The 21,795-nt window shown below is 36.3% G+C and overlaps 2 protein-coding genes across 13 annotated transcripts in view; one reads left to right on the forward strand and one right to left on the reverse strand.

The window, feature by feature from the left end:
- The window catches only part of mllt11 (MLLT11 transcription factor 7 cofactor), a 369,526-nt gene that overhangs the window by 279,344 nt on the left and 68,387 nt on the right, over positions 1 to 21,795 (reverse strand). The window lies entirely within an intron of this gene.
- Positions 1 to 21,795, forward strand: part of tuft1b (tuftelin 1b) — a 35,189-nt gene that overhangs the window by 7,161 nt on the left and 6,233 nt on the right. For 7 of the 12 annotated variants that reach the window (XR_015515613.1, XR_015515614.1, XR_015515612.1 and 4 more), the window contains 7 exons: positions 10,539 to 10,611; positions 12,343 to 12,462; positions 12,541 to 12,603; positions 14,961 to 15,041; positions 18,329 to 18,421; positions 18,607 to 18,770; positions 19,878 to 19,983. Coding sequence is in view for 5 of the 12 variants with exons in the window: in XM_087293729.1 (XP_087149855.1) it covers positions 12,436 to 12,462; positions 12,541 to 12,603; positions 14,961 to 15,041; positions 18,329 to 18,421; positions 18,607 to 18,770; positions 19,878 to 19,983 (534 nt within the window). In the remaining 7 variants the exon portion in view is untranslated. Of the gene's footprint in view, positions 1 to 10,538; positions 10,612 to 12,342; positions 12,463 to 12,540; positions 12,604 to 14,960; positions 15,042 to 18,328; positions 18,422 to 18,606; positions 18,771 to 19,877; positions 19,984 to 21,795 lie in introns of those variants that run through there. The other 5 variants (XR_015515617.1, XR_015515618.1, XM_087293730.1 and 2 more) reach the window with 2 other exon arrangements.

The following is a 21,795-nucleotide window of genomic DNA, read 5'->3' on the forward strand; positions in this document are numbered from 1 at the left end:
AAATTATTATAAAGTTCTTGAAATCGAATCTTATATAACCTAATAGAGCTGTAAATGTTAGATATTATTTATTTACATCATTTACTGTTGGCGTTTTATTTGAACACTCCAGCTAACATTAAAAAGAATGTAAATTCCTCGTTGCCAGATATAATGAAGGCATCGAATAAACCAAATGAAACGGAGGCAAAAAAATTAAATAAATAAACAATTCAAGCGAAAATGAATAAACAATATACTATGTTACAGCAGATAGACGTTGTATTAATAGTGCAAAGTTTTTTTGCACAAATTGACAAATTGCAGGGTTGGGATGTGTAAATATCCTGTTGATATTTAGTAATCTTGCTGTATTTATCTTCTAAACGCACGATTGTTCCCGCATGGTAAATCGTTATGGTGTGTAGGCTATATTTTGGGTTCTGTTGATGGCTAATTAAAAATAAAAACCTTTCTAAAAATGTATGTGTTGTCTATATGTTATTGTTCATATTTTACAAGTGTTATTTCTACCCCTATGAAGATAACAAATACCAACAACAAATATAACAATAAGAGAATATATTATTTGTGCTCATATTCAGGCTAGAGTGTATAAAAGATCGTTTATTTCTGCAGTCCATCATGTATTGCTTTTATTAAAGTTTAACAGCTTACATCACACCGTTTTTAAACCGTATATTATTGTGTTTTTTTTATGTAAGTGCTTCTATTTACATCAGTGAGCGTTTGTTATAGTGCAGACACCGGCAGTCGAGTGAGAAGTTCGGGGGGCGTGGTTGATTTTACATAAAGCGTTTGGTTGGAAGCTCGACTCCGCTCATTATCGCGGCTCCTCCTCTGGCTCCATCAGACAGTCCGTCTGCGCATGTCTGGCTCCAATTTCAGCAGTCTTTTGCGACAGTTTGTGCCCGTCAAGCAGGCGTTTTGCCCTCAAGGCGTTCAATGGCAAAAGGGGCTGTCGCGTCGTCCATATTTTTTACAGTCATTGCCTGGGACCCAATAATTTTTCCCCTTTTTTTCCTGTGATTTCCTACATCCTTTGGATTAAAAAAAATCTACAATTTAGAGTTTTTACATGTATTTTTTTTACAGCATGTTCACTGTAGTGGACAACAGGACCATTTTAGTTTGGAATGACCGCCACTCACACAACAAAACTCTACAGCACAGGTGTCAAACTCAGTTCCAAAAGGGCCTCAGCTCTGCACAGTTTAGTTCCAACCCTAATTAAACACACCTGATCAAACTAATTGAGTCCTTCAGGCTTGTTTGAAACCAAGTGTGCCGCAAGCCTACGTTTGAGTGAAGGTTTCGGCCGTTAGATCGCCCCCTGGGGGCTGGCTGCAGTACAAGTCATAAAGCCCGCCTCCTCCGTGTTAATGAAGGAGACTTGAGCCCAAATAAAAAAAAATATTACACTTGCAATAAAATGTCCCGAAAGATAGTTCTGGTCGATTAAGGCACTGGTTATTGTGCTGAAATAGGTGCAGATCTTCATTTTTGTAAACAGTTTGTTTTTAGCAGTAATTTAATGCTGGGCGTGTCATCGTGATTGACAGCTGTGATTGACAGTTTCTCAAAGCGCGGCGTCTGAGCTTCGGCAGGAGACTGAAGTAGACTGAAATGTTATTATTCGATTTCTGTGTTATTTTACCATGACAAAATGAGTTCAGCAGTAAACTATAGTTTCTGACATACATGATCCTGGTGGAACACTGTTTATTCGCTAAGTTCAGGGCTTTTTTCGGGCTTTATTAGTTTGCTGATACACGCCTAGCCACCCAGATAGCAAAACACAGTTCCGGCTAGATTCTCGCCTGCCGGAGACTTATCTCTTAGAGCTCAGACTGACTAATGTTTTCTCTGCTGGACCTACTCCGGATGCCTGGACTCACTGCCCGATTCCAGTCCGAGTCAATCGAGCCAGATGCGGCGGCCGAGCGCGCCGGCGCTGCCGCATCCGAGCCGGAATCAGCCCGCGACGCCGCGAGTAAGTTATGCGCTGCGGCCTGGAGCTGGCGCGATTGAATATATAAAACCCTCATATTTGTTAACGTTATTACATCCATTTGTGTTGATATGACAGCAAACGCATGCTGAGAAGTTCGGGGGGCGTAGTTGATTTTACATAAAGCGTTTGATTGGAAGCTCGACTCCGCTCATTTTCGCGGCTCCTCCTCTGGCTCCATCAGACAATCCTTCTGCGCATGTCTGGCTCCAATTTCAGCAGTCTTTTGCGACAGTTTGTGCCCGTCAAGCAGGCGTTTTGCCCTCAAGGCGTTTAATGGGAAAAAGGGCTGTCGCGTCGTCCATATTTTTTACAGTCATTGTTTGAAACCTACAGGTAAGTGTGTTGGAGCACGGTTGGAACTAAACTGTGCAGGGCTGCGGCCCTTCAGGAATTGAGTTTGACACCCCTGGTCTACAGGATCCGTAGATAGGGATATTAATCCAATATTAATGTAACAAAAACAAAACCAAAGCCATTTTTCCTTTTGTATTGAAATTCCAGAAACATTTTAGTCTGAAAAGGAGCCGAAACAAAAAGAAGTGATATTAATTTAACATAAAAGCGAAATCGGCTGATGGAAACGTCATGATGCACATAAGTATTGAAAAAGCACATTGTAAAACATCTGAAAAGTTGTTTAGGTCTTTCTAAAACGCCTTATCGTTTAAGTATTAATGTTATTATTTTATTAATGACCTCCAGAATCCAGAGCGTCTGTGCTTTTCGTCTGACATCTTCAAACGCCGCCGCACGTTCACTGCGTGTCAGTGACAAGTTCTTTATTAGATGAAGAAAAGATTGATGCAGCTTCTCCTACTCCTTCATTTTTGGATGGAAATATAGCTATTCTCTAATTGTCTCTAATTCTCTAATTGTCTGATTGTCAGACTCCAAGTCTTATAAAGAATCCTCTCTGCTTTAGTTCTGCCCCCTACAACATGCAGTCATTAATTACATTAAGATGGTTCTGGTGTCCACTGTAGTGGATATTTTGAAACACAAACAAGTTAACAGGTTTGAAAGCTAAATGTATTGTTCCTGACACTTTAGTAAACAGATAAATATGTGATAATAATTGTATGAAAACGTTTAAAATGCTTTAAAAATTTTACATGCCTCTCTCCTTCCCATAAAATGTTTTTTTTTGTATGTCAGCCATGTTGGGTGCAGTGTAAGAAGTGGTTCCTAGCATACCAGCCAATAAAATGACACATCACAAGAAAGCCCAGGATGTCCTCTGAACTGTACAACAGGACTCTTAACAGAGTAGCAAAAAATGTTCAAAGAAAATTTATGAAAACGCAATGTCCACTACAGAGGACACATGTCAATTGGTGGTATCTCAAGAGGATATATGAAAATAAGGAAAATAATTCCAGGATTTTTAACTGTGTATTCATAAATACAATGAATATTTCTTAAATACAGAAATGTAGTTTCTTATGCCCGAATACTTAAACTGACTTTTACACACTCACAGGCTCTAAAGACACACATAAACAATAATGTTTTGGTAACGTTATGGTTAAAATGTTGCAATGACAAATCATGAGAGTTTTCAAATGTTGCTTCTAGTCAATTACAATACTGGTTTGATGTTGCAGAACCTGCGATGTGAGTATTTGCGAAGGCTCAAATTGCAATATTAATGCTAAAACTATATATTATTAAGCCCTACTTCCAGCGTATGCTCACACCCTATAGTTGCCAGTGAAAGTTGATTGACAGGTCAGTTTGGCATTGCATAGATTACCGCTCAAACACCTGAAACTGCATTTTTATGCAAATTAGAGCCTGGTATGTGACGCACACACTCCTTTTTTCTTCAGAAAAGGACTTTGTCTAAGGCATTTGATTTGAATGTTTAGGTTTGGGCTCAAGAATTGCCTTGAGGGAAACAGCGATCTAATGGCGCCAAGAATAAACCATTAGCCTATACACAAACTATTAAGCAGATTTAGAATAGGCGATGAAGGCCAGCGTGAAGTGTTGTTTGACGGATGAGGTTAATAATGAGAGGGCGTGTGTGAGCTGAGCTCTGAAGCAGAACATTAAGTCTTGTTAGTTGGGGAGTGGCAGAGCTGCTTCAAAACCAGCTTTAGTCCCCCCCAGAATGCACCTTTTCTGTTGATTTGTCAGCTTGCGTGCTTTTCTGTCAGAGTTTGAGTGTTCTTTATCTAAATTACTGCGTGTCGGTTTGCAGATTCGCCCTGCGGCTGTTGTTCTTTCTCTGATGTTCCGCATGTTCTCTCAGCTCCGCCTGAGAGGATAAACTATCACAGGGTTGATTATTTTTTAAGCAGAACGTCTAAACGTCTTTTGTATGCACACACGCTAAATGCTTTTCATACGAGTAAACACGGAAGTGCAGAAGAAAAGTGATGATGAATGAAAACAGGATGATGAATGCCAGAGAAAATCAAGGCAGGTGCACGAGTTGTGATTCATGATGAAAGGACAGGACTGCACACTACAAAACTTTAAAAGAGATCAGTGGTCATGACGTCAGATTGATGCAATTTTAAATTGCTTGATTTATTTTAGTAATTGATTGCAGTAGTTGTTAGGGATGGGTATTGTTAAGGTTTTAATGGTATTACTACTTTTATCAATACCACTTATCGGTTTGGTACTTTAACGGTTCTTTTATCTGTACTTTTTGTAGTGTTTTTTTTATTTACATTTACATTTAGTCATTTAGCAGACGCTTTTATCCAAAGACTTACAAATGAGGACAAAGAAGCAATTTACACAACTAAAAGAGCAACAATGAATAAGTGCTGTGGGCAAGTTTCAGGTCTGTAAAGAAAGTGTAAGAAGCAAAACAGTAGTCATTTTTATTTTTTGTAGTTAGTGAAGGAGTCAGAGAGGGAATTCCAAATTAGGAAGGAAAGTGGAGACTAAATAGTTGAGTTTTTAGTCGTTTTTTGAAGACAGTGAGTGACTCTGCCTTTCTGATGCAGTTAGGGAGTTCATTCCACCAACTGGGCAGATTGAGTGCGAGCGTTCGGGAAAGTGTTTTCTTCCCTCTTTGGGATGGAAACACGAGGCGACGTTCATTCACAGAACGCAAGTTTCTGGAGGGCCTATAAATCTGCAGAAGTGAGAGCAGATAAGAAGGGGTGCAGCCAGAAATCGCTTTGTAAGCAAACATCAGAGCTTTGAATTTGATGCGAGCAGCAACTGGCAGCCAGTGCAAACGGATGAGTAGTGGAGTGACATGTGCTCTTTTAGGTTAATGAAAAAGGTTATGAAAAACAACACTTTATTTTTATTTTTAAGTTTTAAATTAAAAAAAAAAAACTATAATTGTAAAACAATTAAATAACATTTTTCTGTAAAAGTATGCACAACGGTTTGAAGGAAAATTACTCAGTTTTTTACCATTCTTCTGGAGAAAAAAAAGTGCTCCCTGCAGTTGAAAATATCCTCTTTGAGTTGCAAAATGCAGTAAAAAATAATCAGATAATGTTTTTGATTTTTAATTTACACATTTACATAAATGAGTCAACAGTGTTTTGGGAGTTAACAATGTAAAAATAAGCAGTTTTTTTAATCATTTCTTAATAAGCATATAGTTTATTATTAGGCTATTCATCTGCTATATTTGTAAATACAGCTGATGTCAAAGCATTTTTATTGTTTATTATTTGTTTATTTTCAGTGTTATCCCATATGTGTGTTTATTACTTATTTAGAGAGACCTTATGTGTCTGACTGCTTGCATAATTACGTGGATGATGTACCTTTAGCTAGTCAGTTGAAAACATTTCATTTGTCTTTCTGCAGTTAATGCACTTTTGCTTAGCACGAGCCTTTGCTGAGTGTGCGCGCACAGCCGAGAACTGTGAAGCCTTTTATACTTGACGGACGCGCTCACCAAAAACACCAGTATTTCTCATGTGAGATTGCCAACTATGCAGACGAATATTAAATATCGCTTAGAAAAATTAGAAAAGGTTGTCCAGTTAAATTATGCAACTGTATGTAATGTTTATCCATAAATAATTTTCCAGTACCAATAGCAGAACTGTTAACATTAGAGCTTATCGATACGGTCTTTTATAATGTAGCACCGATACCGATAAAGTAGCGAGCTTCGGTACCCATCCCTAGTAGTTATTAAAATCAATGAAACTGTTTTTAATCAATGTAAATATTTTTCTATAGCAAATGCGTAGTTAATAGCTTAAGTATTTTTGTATGTCATTTCGTGGAATATATTGCATTTATTGCATTAAATCTAATCAACGTAACAGGCAACTTGCCACATTTATATTAAATTTAGTAACTAATTTATTATTATTTTTTTTTATACAGTAGCAAAAACAAATTATATGTAATTTATATGTTTACAATGGCAAGCTTTTTCCCCCACTAGTTTGGGGTCTGCAAACATGTTTATAATTTCGAATGAATTCTCTTCATTCATTGCTTCATTTTCCTTCCGATTAGTCCCTTATTTGTTATGGGTCACCACAGTGGAATGAACTGCCATCTGTTTTGGCATATGTTTTAGGCCGCAGATGCCCTTCCAGCCGCAACCCAATACTGGGATGCTTATTATTATCTTATATTATAATTCTTATCTTATTAATATTACTGAAACCATTCCAGCATGAATTTTCATCATCATTACTCAAGTCAGCTCCACTCAGATATCATCATAGTATGGTATTTTGCTGCTCAATAATAATAAATATAATTTCAAAATAATTTAATAATAAATATAGTATTTTTTGTAAAAACTGTACTTTTCCAGCATTATTCAATGGATGTGATATTTAAGAGAACGGTTACTTGAAATGTAAAGATTTTGTAACATGTCTTTCCTGTGATTGTTGGATCAATTTAATGCAGTCTTGTGAAATAAACCAAAGTAATAATATTTTATCTTTTAGTATACATATTATATTATATTATATTATATTATATTATATTATATTATATTATATTATATTATATTTTATTTTATTTTATTATTTTATATTATGTTATATTATATTATGTTATATTATATTTTATTTTATTTTTATTTTTTAATTTTATTATATTATATTATATTATATTTTATTTATTTTATTGTATTATATTATATTTTATTTTATTGTATTATATTATGTTATATTATATTATATTATATTGCATTATATTATATTATATTTTGCTGTATTATATTATATTATATTATATTATATTATATTATATTATATTATATTATATTATATTATATTATATTATATTATAGACCCATTTCTGAATGTGAATATTCAAACTGAACATGTCCACTCTGCTGTCAACTCTGCTTAATCCTGCTCAGCAGATAATTTACCTTCCTTGCAGTGTGTTATTAACATGTCTGGCACTTCACACACTTTAGTGACCCAGACTTACACACTAGCATAAGCATCCACAAATGGCTTTCTTATCTCTTGTACTATAAAACACACTGATTCTAACCTGATAAAGCCAGCAACACCTGCTCCCATAATTGACTTCCATACAGGGCTTTGTCATGTGTTTACACCGACGCTTTCCAGCCGGCCTCCACCCTTCTCTGGTATCTGCTGGGGCTGGCAGAGGAGTGAATCAGCAGTCTGAGCAAATGACCTCACTTTTTTTCGGTATCTCCTTCTGCTGTCTGTGCTCACATCCCAGCGGATCATCTCTTTTCTTCTCCGCTTTCTCCTCTTGCACGGACAAGTCGATGACTCGGTTAGATTAAATCACTTCCTCTCTGCTGCACAGAACGGATGATGCTTGGTTGTCTGCAGGAGCAAAGTTTATTTGTAGTGAACCACAGACTGATAAAGTCCCTATTATGATTATTTAGATGTTATCTTTTCATGTAGCATGTAATGTAGCAGTTTGTGAAAATAAAATAGGTCTGTCAGACATTTTATGTTGTGTATACACAAAATGTTAATAATATTCATTCATTCATTTTCTTTTTGGCGTAGTCCCTTTATTAATCTGGGGTCGCCACAGCAGAGTGAACCAGCATATGTCTTCCAGCTGCAACCCATCTCTGTGAAACATCCATACACACTTATGCACTACGGACAAATTAGCCTACCCAATTCACCTTCGCTTTTTTCTAGTTTATTTCAATTTGCATTTGTGTAATGTGATGATTGTTTTAGTATTATTTATTATATGCATATTTATATTTGTTTTATTAAAAACAAGCTTAGATTTGTCCACCTATCAGGTTTTGGGGCACAGCATGTGTGTTTGGATATAACTCAGGTTTTTGACCACACTTTGTTATTATTGTTCATTTTCTGGAAATAAGAACTGAATTTAGAAATAGTTTTGAAACAAATCTTTGTGCTGAACAACTAAAATTAAATATGTAGGCTGATGGATGTCTGTGCATCGTTTTCTTAGTTAATTTTAGTTAGTTAGTTTGTTAGTTAGTTTATTTATATAGCACATTTTTTAGAACACAACGTTGCCCAAAGTGCTGAACACAATCAATTATGTTACGATAACCAGCGATCGCTCTCCGGAGATCGGTGGTTTCCACTATACCAGGACTACACCTTCATACATGCACTTCTTCCAGACACGCACGCCTGTTCATTCATCTATCCTAATTACAATCACCAGCTGAACCTTGTGACAGACTGATAGCCTACCATACATAAGGCACTCATGAACTCATCCAGTTTGCAGAGTCTTGTTTACTGCTAAGTGACATTACAACACGTTTCTCCCTCCGTCGTTATAAATACTAAATAAAATAAAACCTACATCAAAATTAAATATACAATGACATAACAATTAAAACATAAGGCAAAGCCCTCAGCATTAAAAAGGCTCAATTGCAAAAGAACAAAGACGGAGTTTCAAATGCTTTTTAAAAACAGATAGAGTTGGAGCATGTCTGATTGTGGGCGGAAGCCCGTTCCAGAGTCTTGGGGCGATAACAGCAAAAGCCCGATCCCCACTTCGCTTACACCGGGACCTTGGTACAGAAAGAATAAATTGATCAGAAGACCTCAGTGACCTACCAGGGTTATACACATGTAGGAGGTCTGATAAGTAAAGTGGTGCCGGATCATTTAAGGATTTAAAAACCAAAATTAATAGTTTAAAATCAATCCTCATCTATGAAAGAGAGAAAGGCTCAACATTTATACTCACTGCAGATGCTCTGTTTAATTGTTTTCTCGCTAGTGAATCATTCGTTTTTTTTCCACTTATAAAGTCCGCCATGTAAATAGAAAATGCGCCATGGCTCGACTCAACTGACTCTTAAAGGGAATGAGAGATGAGGCTCTGATTGGTTTATTCTCAAAACACACCCGTAAGTGAATAAGCACAACCCTGTTAGACCATGCACCATGGTTCAGACGTATTTTTCCGTCCTTAAAATAGCAAAAGTGGATTCGGACACGCCCTTAATGCTTTTGCACCGTTTGCTTTAGACTTTGCACCTAGATCATTAAAATAGAGCCCCTGGTTTCTAATGTGCTTAGCGGTAGACCAATCACAACAAATTAGGGCATCTGAGCAGTCAGAGTTGAGTAGGCTGTATAAGAAAGAGAGATTTGAAGGCTTTTGTCTATTAGTATTAAGAATTTGTATTGTAAATTGCACAAATTTTAATATTTTCGAACAGGTTTCCTGAACAGATGTCATTGGTCAAACATATGGTCCTGTCCACCAATTGAAGAATTATTGCTTTGATTAGCTGTTTGCGTACAATAACTAATTGACCAACATGCACTACAAGCGATGGACCAATCCCAACAAAATGGGCCATCTAGCAAATTAGAGAAGAGTACTCTCTCAGAAAGATGGGGTTTAGAGAGAGCCGACTCTTGAACCAACCATTTGTGAAAAAGAGGTGATCCTGCGATATTTAATATGTGAAAATTAAAGTCTTTCTGAACTGGGATGGGGCGTATTGAGGGAAACATTTAAAGCAAAATTTATTTGACGTGTTATTTTGTTTGCAGGATTTTTTTTAATCATTTTGAAAGCGAAAGCGTAATGTTTCTATTGAGAACAGCAAAAATAATGACCGTTTTCAATCAGTCAGGGTTTGACTTGTGTTTGTTTTCAAAGCATAGCAGTCCACCTAACTAATAACACACTTTATGCATGTCTATACGCATTTATGTAGGATATAAGAAAGCAATTTACCACTGAAAACATTATATCACCTTTAAATCACAGGATTAACTACTGAATTACGTAACATAATAAGTTTTTGCCCATTCTTTTTTTGAGCCTTTACTTAATCCTCTATCCGCTAAGTGTCTTATAGCCTTAAAGAAGGATTTAAATCTGTCATGGAAATAAAGATATACATATGTCACCATTATAGTTATTATTATGTGGTGCTGTTTGCTATGGAGATTACATAATTATAAATTGGCTTTTTATTTCGTCTAATTGCTGGTTTGTTCGGGTGTCTTTTGGAAACTTGAAACTTAGTCTCAATTTCTGTAATTATCTTTCCTTCACACCTTATGTTTCTCTCACTCTCTCCTTTTTCTGTTTTTTTACTCAGAAAGATTTCAATTCAGACATTGTTGGAACTCCACAACTACATCCAGGATTTGATTGTTGCAACCTTTTTACAGGTACACATTTTCTACACTTAAAAATCTTTAGATTTGAGAGCTCTGTGTATCCCTATAAAGTCCTTTTTTCTGTTTGTTATGCTCTTGTTAAATTGTGATGTATGGAATACTGTTTCCGGGTCCAAGCCAATACTCATTTAAATTGAGAAAATGTTCCTATATGGCCACTTTTTAGTCCTATCACACTTTAAATTGAATTTTATATAAAATCGTAGGGCTTTTTTCAGTTTATTCATGACAATTTGCATTTGTATAATGTTATTATTATTAGCAGGTTTATTTATTATATGTATATTTATATTTGTTTTAATAAATTTTGTTTTTAGATTTGTCCACCTGTTGGGTTTTTGAGATTTATATATGCATCACAAAATGGGGCATAAGAACAGGATGTGTGTTTGGATGTAACTCAACGCACTTCATTATTATTGATCATTTATTTGTTTGCTGGAAATTAGAACTGAATTTAGAAATAGTTTTGAAACAAATCTTTGCACTTAACAAACTAAATTAAATATGTAGGCTAATGGATGTCTTCAGTGGAGTGTGTACAACATCGTTTTCTTATACACAAAAGTCAAGTAGTAAAGAAAAGAGTAAAAGTAAAGTAAAGAGAAAGTAAAGAGGCCGACTGGAGGAGGTTCAATATTTATCCACACTGCAGATGGTCTGTTTAACTGTTTTCTCGCTAGTAAAACATTGTTTTTTCGTCATATACATAGCAAATGCACCTTGGCAGGATGCAACTGACTCTTAAAGGAAATGTGAGATGAGACTAGAAAATTAATTAAGTCTGTTTTTATTTAATTTTATTTTCACAAATTTTATTTCAGTTGTCTGGTGGTGATAGTCTTTATTTATTTATTTATTTATTTATTTATTCATGAAATAATAATTTTAATAATTAAATGGAAATTGTAAAATTATTATTGTTATTATTTTGTGTCTTTTTTAGTAAAAGCTAGAGAGATCATTTAAAATTAAAATAGAAAATGTATTTAATTTTTTTCTACAAGCTATACAGAATTTTAAATTACTTATTTAATAATTAAAAATAAATATAATTTTAATCTAAAAATATTTAATAAATGTATGACTATAAAACATAAAAATGTACTGTAGTAGTTTAACTTTAGTATTTATTAAATATATTGTAAAAGCTTTAAAAAGGCAAATGCTTGAGCTGTTTTATTCCAGATATTTATACATGTCATTATACATAATGCATAACAGGATATTCATTAATTTTTCTTCGGCTTAGTCCCTAAATTCATCAGAGGTCGCCACTTATCCAGAATATGTTTTACAAAGCGGATACCCTTCCAGCTGCAACCCAGTACTGGGAAACACCCATACACACTCATTTACACACATACACTACGGACAATTTAGTGTATTTAGTTCACCTATAGTATATGGGTTTGGACTGTGGGGGAAACCAGAGCACCCAGAGGAAACCTACGCGATCACGGGGAGAACATGCAAACTCCACACAGAAATGCCAACTGACCCAGCCGGATCTAGAAACATCGACCTTCTTGCTGTGAGGCAACAGTGCTAACCACTGAGCCATCGTGTCACCCCCATAACCTGATATGTGGTAAAAAATGCCATTTGTTGCATAAATAAGAGTAAATACACACACACAACCATCCAATCATACACCACAGGTCTCCGCAAAACATGTCAGGTTCAAAACTAATATGTTGATCTCTTTATTTATTGTTTCAGCTATTGTAGGCGAAGTATAAAAGCTGAGCCAGACTCAATTCAGTGCAGAGGATCTGCTATTGTAAAGACAGGAAACAGAAACGTGTCAACAGAATGACTGATGAGATTCCAGTGCAGGAGGTCAGTGCTTTCACTACACACTCGCTAACCATGAATAATGTGTCAGTGAGTTATAATAATGTGTGTGTTTGTTTTCAGGTGAGATACTGTTTGAAGACTCTCAGAGAGCAAATGGCAGCCAGACAAAACAACAATAACACGGTACAACACTGACCTTTTTACATTCACTGACATTAACAACATTGTTCAGATGAATTTGATCAAAGTCTGCTTATTATTTACATATTTTTTGTTGTGTTGTTGGTTTGATGACTTTTTTATACAGTTAGGTCCATAAATATTTGGACATCGGCACAATTCTTACATGTTTGAAATGAACAAAATGTACTTTAACTGCAGACTGTCAGCTTTAATTTGAGGGTATTTACACCCAAATCAGGTGAACGCCGTAGGAATTACAAATGTTTGCATATGTGCCTCCCACTTGTTAAGGGTCCAAAAGTAATTTGACAGTTGGCTTCTAAGCTGTTCCACGGCCATGTGTGTGTTATTTCCTCATTATCCCTATTACAATGAGCAGATAAAAGGTCCAGAGTTCATGTCAAGCGTGCTATTTGCATTTGGAATGTTAAGGCTGATTTATACTTCTGCGTCAAGCGCACACGTATGCTACGGCGCTGATGCTTAGCCCTACGCTGTGGCTGTCGGCGTCGCTGACATGCACCTCTCAAAAAATGTTACCACACATAGCAACGACACGTAGCGCAAGCTCTGTGATTGGTCGGCTTGGTAGCGCTGATGAGTCTGGGCGGGATCGAGAGCCGCGCGAGCCCAATGGAGTGATTGTTTACAAGTGTGGAGTCCTGCGAAGGAGCTCCTGATGGAAAGTTTTGTCTTGTGTTTACCTTCTAGTTAAAGTTGTTGCACGTCTGCCGGTTCCTGCCTCAAAATGAGCGAGTTTGAGCCACTTGTACCTCCTGGAAGCGTTCAGAAAGAACAAAACACAGGAGAAGAAACTCGTCACAGAGACACATTAACATCTCACTGCCAATTAGTGTTTCGGAAGTGTTAATGCAGACCAACAGAGACAGCGCGCAGAAGTATAAATGCACAGCTACGCGCGTTGCTTGCGCCGTCGGTTACGCCGGTCACTTGACGCAGAAGTATAAACCAGGCTTTACTGTAAACTTTCAGGATGAGATCCAAAGAGCTGTCACTATCATTCAAGCAAGCCATCATTAGACTGAAAAAACAAAACAAACCCATCAAAGAGATAGCAAAAACATCAGGCGTGGCCAAAACAACTGTTTGGAACATGCTTAAAATGAAAGAACGCACCAGCGAGCTCAGTAACACCAAGAGACCCGGAAGACCACGGAATCAACTGTGGTGGACGACCAAATAATTCTTTCCCTGGTGAAGAAAAAACCTTCACAACAGTTGTCCAGATCAAAAATACTCTCCGGGTGGTAGGTGTATGTGTGTCAGAGTCAAAAACCAAGAGAAGACTTCACCAGAGTAAACACAGAGGCTTCACCACAAGATGTAAACCATTGGTGAGTGGTAAACTCATTGGACGGTGGTTCACAGTGCAGATAGAGAATGACCCAAAGGATACAGCAAAATCAACCAAAGGGGTTTTAAAGGAAGAAGAAGTGGAATGTTATGCAATGGTCAAGTCAATCACCTGATATGAATCTGGTTGAACATGCATTTCACTTGCTGAAGACAAAACTGAAGGGAAAATGCTCCAAGAACAAGCAGGAACTGAAGACAGTTGCTTTAGAGGCCTGGCAGAGCACCACCAGGAATGAAACCCAGAGTCTGGTCATGTCCATGCGTTCCAGACTTCAGGCTATAATTGACTGCAAATGATTTGCAGCCAAATATTAAAAAGTGAAAGTTTGATTTATGATTATTATTCTGTCCAATTACTATTGGACCCTTAACAAGTGGGAGGCACATACGCAAACAGTTGTAATTTATACACTGTTCACCTAATTTGGATGTAAATACCCAGTCTGCAGTTAAAGAACATCTTGTTCATTTCAAATCGATTGTGTTGGTGTATAGAGCCAAAAATAATACAATTGTGTCGATGTCCCAATATATATATGGACCTGACTGTATCTTCTTTATATGTCACTTTGGATAAATGTGTGTGCCAACTGGTTAGTATATACATATGGATGTAGTATCCGTGACGTCACCCATTCTACTGTCAGAAATTTGGTGCATCATTTTGTACAGGCTTGTATGACCCCAAAAGTCCAGTTTTATCCTAAAGATGCTAAGGTACCACACTCTTATTGTAATGTATAATATTATTAGAACATTTTAGTGTATATTGTAACGATTTTGTACGAATGCAGCAGTATACATTGTTCATATTCAAAGTGATGGTACTCATTTATGCTGAGCCCTGTAACTGTACACAACATTAGACATTTTAATTAGTAGATACTCAATTGTTACTGCATGCATTGCTCATATTTTATCTTCAGCTTGGAAATGCTTTTCCAATGACTTCATCCAAACCATCTCATTTTGTGCTCTAGATTTCAATAAATGCCTCAGAAGTTCAGGCGGATGTCAATGGCTCTAATGATGTTTTGAATAGTAATTTCTACAGCTTCCCGGTAAAGTGTGTCATGCATTTATTTGCACTGTTATACACACACACACACACACACACACACACACACACACACACACACACACACATACAGTGCATCTAGAAAGTATATATACTTATCATAGCGCTTCACTTTTTCCACATTTTTTATGTTCTCTTATTCCAAAATGGATTAAAATCATTTATTTTCTCAAACTTCTACACATAATACCCCATAAAGACAACGTGAAAAAAGATTTTCAGCCTCAAGTCTTTTTAATGATGATGCCACAAGCTTGGCACACCTAGTATTGGGAATTTTTGCCCATTCCTCTTTGCAGTACCCCTCAAACTCTATCAGGTTGGGTGGGACGGATTTAGGTCTGGGCTCTGGCTGGGCCATTCAAGGACATTCACCGAGTTGTTGTTGTGCCACTCCATTGATATTTTGGTGGTGTGCTTTGGGTCATTGTCCTGCTGGAAGATAAACCGTCGCCCCAGTCTGAGGTCAAGAGCACTCTGATGTAGGTTTTCATTCAGGATGTCTCTGTACATTGCTGCATTCATCTTTCCCTCTATCCTGACTAGTCTTCCAGTTCCTGCTGCTGAAAAACATCCCCACAGCATGATGCTGCCACCACCATGCTTCACTGTAGGGGATGGTATTAGCCTGGTGATGAGTGGTGCCTGGTTTTCTCCAAATGTAATGCCTGGGATTCACTCCGAAGAGTTCAATTTTAGTCTTATCAGACCAGAGTTTTGTTTCTCATGGTCTGAGAGTCCTTCAGATGCCTTTTGGCAAATTCCAGGCGGGGAGTGGCTTCCGACTGATTGGTGGATTGCTGCACAGAGGGTTGTCCTTGTGTAAGGTTCTCTTCTCTTCACAGACAAACGCAGGAGCTCAGACAGAGTGACCATCGGGTTATTGATCCCCTCCCTGATTAAATCTCTTCTCCCCCAATCACTCAGCTTAGATGGCCGGCCAGCTCTAGGAACTGCTCTGGTGGTTCCAAACATCTTCCACTTACGGATGATGGAGGCCACTGTGCTCATTGGAACTTTCAGACCAGCAGAAACTTTTCTGTATTTTCTTCCCCTGCCTTGTGCCTTGAGACAAGCCTGCGTCTGAGGTCTACAGACAATTCCTTTGTCTTTATGCTTGGTTTGTGCTTTGACATGCACTGTCAACCCTGGGACAATTTCCAATCAACTGAATTTACCACAGGTGGACTCCAATTAAGCTGCTGAAACATCTCAATAATGATCAGTGGAAACAAAATGTACCTGAGCTCAATTTAGAGCTTCACGTCAAAGGCTTTGAATACTTATGTACATGTCATTTTTTTCAGTTTTTTTTTTTTTAATAAATTTGCAACAAATTAAAAAAAAAAAATTCACATTGTCATTATGGGGTGTTGTGTGTAGATTTTTTATTAATTAAATGAGTTTAATCCATTTTGGAATAAGGCTGTAACAAAAAAGTGTGGAAAAAGTGAAGTGCTATGAATACTTTCCGGATGCACTGTATATATCAAGAATGCAAAGGCTACTTAGGCTACTTATGAATGCAAACAAACAGAGAGATTCCCAGAGAGAGATAGATGACACATTCGGTTCACTCACAGGATCACATTTCTGCTGTTTGAGGCGAATTCAATGGTGCATTGAGAATAAAAATAGCCCCTTTCCACCATTAAGGCGTTTATCCTTCCGTCTCAAGTACACCTTTCAAACTAAAATGAATAAAGGCTCTGTTTGGCTAGAAAATGAGAGTCTTGCAGCAAGTCTCGAATAGTTATTATAATGGACACAGAGACACAATGTAAAAGATAGAGATCAGCCCTTTTAATTAGGATGTAGTGACGTTGGTAGATAAATAATTAGTCTAAAAAACATCAGCGTAGTTTAGTTTGTTCGTGTTTTCGTGGTTCTGTGGTGAGAAGCTGAGATTTGGGAGCGTACAAACATTAACCTTTCCCTTCTGCCTGTGGAAAGTCACACCCATGACATGATGCCTCTGGGAGAAGCAATTGCCAAACTTGTGATTCTCCAGTAAACAACCTGTCATTCTGCCTTCAATTACACACCTACAGCGCCTCCCGTTCACACTTGTATTCATTTTTATGTAACATCAGAAGATAAGTGAAGTAAAATGGTGATAGATAGGTGGATTAAAAGAATACATAAGTGTGTGGTTTTTACAAGCTTTTATTTTTACAATAAATTTGATCAATGCATACAGTTTCTTTTTACTTATTTGATACTTTCCTCTTTCTATGATAATAATACAAATTATAATATTTATTATTATTATTATTATTGTTTACAATAGGAATATACTTAGTATTTGTAACTACAGGCTTATAAATATAATAATAATAATAATAATAATAATAATAATAATAATAACATAAGTAAAAAAAGATTTTGTTCTATTTTATATTTATAATAAAATAATAATTATAATAATAAAAAAGGAACAACAGCAACATGTCATTATTTTTATATATATATATATATATATATATATATATATATATATATATATATATATATATGTGTGTGTGTGTGTGTGTGTGTGTGTGTGTGTGTATATATATATATATATATATATATATATATATTTATATATATTACTGTTATTACTATTGCTATGTTAACAGTATTATTATTATTATTATTATTGTCTACAATAAGAATATACGTAGTATGTGTAACTACAGACTTGAAAATATAATAATAACACATAATAATATTACATAATAATATTACATACATAATAATATTATTACATAATAATAATAAAAATAGATTTTGTACCTGGTTTATAATAATAATAGTAGTAATAATAATAATAAAATAATAATGATAATAATAATAATAAAATAATAATTATAATAGTAAAAATAACACAAACAACAGCAACAAATTATTATATATAAATGCCAACAGATCCAGCAGGGGCTCGAACCAGCGACCTTCGTGCTGTGCTGCCTATTATAATAATATTACTAATGAAACTTAACATTGCTATGGTACCATTTTAATAATTATTATTATTATTATTAAATAAGAAATAACATCTACAATAATTAATTTGGAATATACCAAAAAATGAATGAAAATAGTCCTTTATTAGTATGTACTGTATTGGAAAATATATGAGTTTAGCATCACATACTGCAGCTGATGATCATCATATACCTCAAAAAGGCTACTTTTTTTTACCGCTTTTTTGTCTGATAAATGTATTGTAATAATATGGTAGTTTTTATAAGGTTGACAGTGCTAATGAAATGTGTGTTGTTACAGGTTCCGCCCAGGATCTGCAAGGTCAAAGATTACAAAGAATTGACAGAAATAAGAGACCTGTACTCTTATATGGAGGAGACGGAAAAACTAGAGGTCAGAAACACCAAACACTGTAGCTGAAAAGGGAAAACATAATTAATAGTCATCACCATCAGTTCTAGTTGACTAAAAAACTAAAATTGACAAGGACATAAAACAGCAGTGTTTTAGTCTCCAAAGTCCAATTTTGTGCACTTTATCAGGCAGAAAAGCGTGAATGTGAACGTCTGTTTCTGCAGAGGTCTCGGCTGCAGAGAGCAGAAACCAAGGTGGAGGAACAGCAGAAGAAGATGACAGAGATGCAGATGCACATGGACAGCCTGAAGCTGCAAAATGCCACATTACAAGAAAAACTGTCAGCAAATGAGGCTGAACTTGAGAAGCTGCGAAAAAGTGACGACAAGTGAGCCTTTTTTTTCCTTTGCTGACCCAAATGGCTACTGTTTCCTATTGTTTGCATTGTTTTGTTCCTATATAGTTTCCTTAGGCACATTAAATATTTTCCACCTGCAATTTAGTAGGTAATAGGTTGGCTCAATTAAACCTCTATTAGTTGCCTTGTGCCACGCCTCTCATACGGAATATGACTTGACTCATACTTAAATGTTATAGTGGACTCACCCATACAGCAATGAAGAGCGCATGTTTCTTTGCATTAAGGCAAGGTGCTACATGCAAGAACAGTTTTTTCATGCACCTGGACATTTAGAGTTTTTTTTTCAGTCAAATGGAAAGAAAACATTCAAAATTTTGCAAGAACTAAACAATGTTTTTATCCATTTAGCTGCTATCTGGGTCTGGCAGAAGCACTTTTTGCTTGGCTTAGCATAAATCATTGAATCAGATTAGACATATTGCTCTAAAACACAGGTGTCAAACTCAGTTCCAAAAGGGCCGCAGCTCTGCACAGTTTAGTTCCAACCCTAATTAAACACACCTGATCAAACTAATTGAGCCCTTCAGGCTTGTTTGAAACATACAGGTAAGTGTGTTGGAGCAGTGTTGGAACTAAACTGTGCAGGGCTTCGGCCCTCCAGGAATTGAGTTTGACACCCCTGCTCTAAAAGGACCAAAGAGTTTCCATATTTTTCCTATTTAAAGCTTCACGCTTCTGTATTCACATTGTGCACTAGGACCAAGAGAAAATGAATAGTTACTATTTTCTAGGCTGATATGGCTGGAACTATATTCTCTGCGGCTCTCCAGGAACTTGATTTGACAGCTGTGCTCTAGAGGGAAAAATGACTTGCTGTGCCTTCAAGTGTTTCTGTTGTCGCACTTGATCTATTTTTGTTTTGTCTTTTGCGCTAGAAATGTGTGCAAATGAGGGCATAATTTATAAAACAGTGCCTTATTTGCATATTTAAACATTTTAGAAAAAACAAAAATATAAACAATCAACTGGGGAAGCCTCAATGAATGGTTTTCACCTGCAGTGTCTTGCCGTAAATGTATGCATTACTGAAAGTGTGCAGGTCCTTGTGAAACATCCACGTTTTCTTCTCTGCAGATGTGAAGAGCTGAAAAAGGAGCTGGAAATTCAGCAATATAAAAACCGTTCCTTAGATGACATGCTCAAAAGTCAACAAAGGAAAGTCAGAAACATGATCGAACAGGTATTAATGCCTGCACACAGGATATTCAGGGAAACGCCCACAGAATTAGACCAATCATTAGTTGGCAATAGAAATGCATTTTATTTGTTTAATGTGATTTATTGTAAGTAAAGCAGGATGTTGGAAGAGACTTTTATTTTTCATTCATTCAAATTTAATGGGGCAACGCGGTGGTAGAGTGGGTAGCACGTTCGCCTCACAGCAAGAAGGTTGCTGGTTCGAGCCTCGGCTGGGTCAGTTACGTTTCTGTGCGGAGTTTGCATGCTCTACTCTCCCTGCGTTCGCGTTGGTTTCCTCCGGGTACTCTGATCTCCCCCACAGTCCAAAGACATGTGGTACAGGTGAATTGGGTATGCTAAAAAATTGACCATAGTGTATGAGTGTGTGTGAAAAATCATAAAATAATATAATTATTATTATAAAACAATAATGAAATTTAAATTCCTTTTAAAATATTTCCCTAATTGAAAAAACATTTTTAATTCAATTTAAAAAAATTATTTCTAAACTTTTTTTTATTTTATCTTTGTTATGATGACAGAACATAATATTTTACAAGTTAAGATACTCGTATTATGCTTAAAACACGAAACCCTTGAGTACTTTTTTTGAGATTTTAACAGATTTGTGTGTGTTGAACATTAGTTAAGACAACGTTAGCACCTGTTAGCTTTAATTGTGGGGAAAAACTGGATAATTTTGAGCTTTTGTCAGCTAATTTTAGCTTCCAGGTTTAAAATGATTTTTGGGGCTGGATCAAAATCAGTGACAGTGCAAAGATGTTGCGTCGGTTTCTCATTATTATTCATAGCTGAGTTTTCTTATCCTATGAGAAGAGCCTGCTTCTTATTTATTCATGAGAGCACGTGCTTTCCGAAGGCGAGACCGATCTGCCAGTGCCAAGCTGTGAGACACAGACCCACGGCACAGAGTATTTAGCTGTTCATGAAGGGTCGAATGTGTTTGTTTACATGATCCACTGGGTTTGTTGCATATTTTTCCCCACGATCCTGCCAGGGCCGATACAGCAAAGCACATTTAGACACATCGCCTTGCTGCTGTGTTTGCCTAAATCCTCCAGATTACCAGCAGGGCTAATGGTTAAAATAGACAGGGCAAGAGACCTGCTGCATTGAGTCTGCATTCAGACATATGATTCAGACCCGGGGATTGAGGGAAAAGTCCTCATTTATAGTGTTTATATGAACACGATTATCTTTATAATGATATAAATTGTGGTTATCTGTGTATGAAATTAGGAATAACAAATGTAGCAGGGCATTAAATTACTGTTAATTTATTTGCATTTTAACTTTGTAACTATAAAATCAGGGGTCTCCTCACGGTTTGTGTCTCATTTTGTGAGCTAACTGACAACGATTGTTTGCTCCCCTCCTTCTCCCCTGCTGGCCACGCCCACTCCTGCCCTTTGCTCGCGGAGCTCCACGCCCATTATGATGCACCTTTTGAAAAAATTCTGAGGTAGACCTGAACCGAAAGTGGGGGGTGTGATTAAAAAACATAACCAATTGAATTAGGCAAATTGAAAAAATTTATATGTTAAGGATGCTAAAAGTATTTATTCCAAAACAAAATAAAAGAAATACTATATTAAGAAATACTGTGATAATTTTATTTGCTTTGTTCAAATATCGATATCAATTAAACAGCACTTGGAAATATTTGAAAAAGAATTACAATAGTCTTCAACTATACTCATTTTTATATATATAAAAAAACATTTAAAATATAGGATCAAAATGATCAGGTTATGTATTGTGAAGCGTGTTTTGAGAAGTGAAACTCGAGCTC

Source organism: Danio rerio, chromosome 19, assembly GCF_052040795.2.
Source record: "Danio rerio strain M-AB ecotype USA chromosome 19, GRCz13ab, whole genome shotgun sequence".
Classification (NCBI taxonomy): Eukaryota; Metazoa; Chordata; class Actinopteri; order Cypriniformes; family Danionidae; genus Danio; species Danio rerio.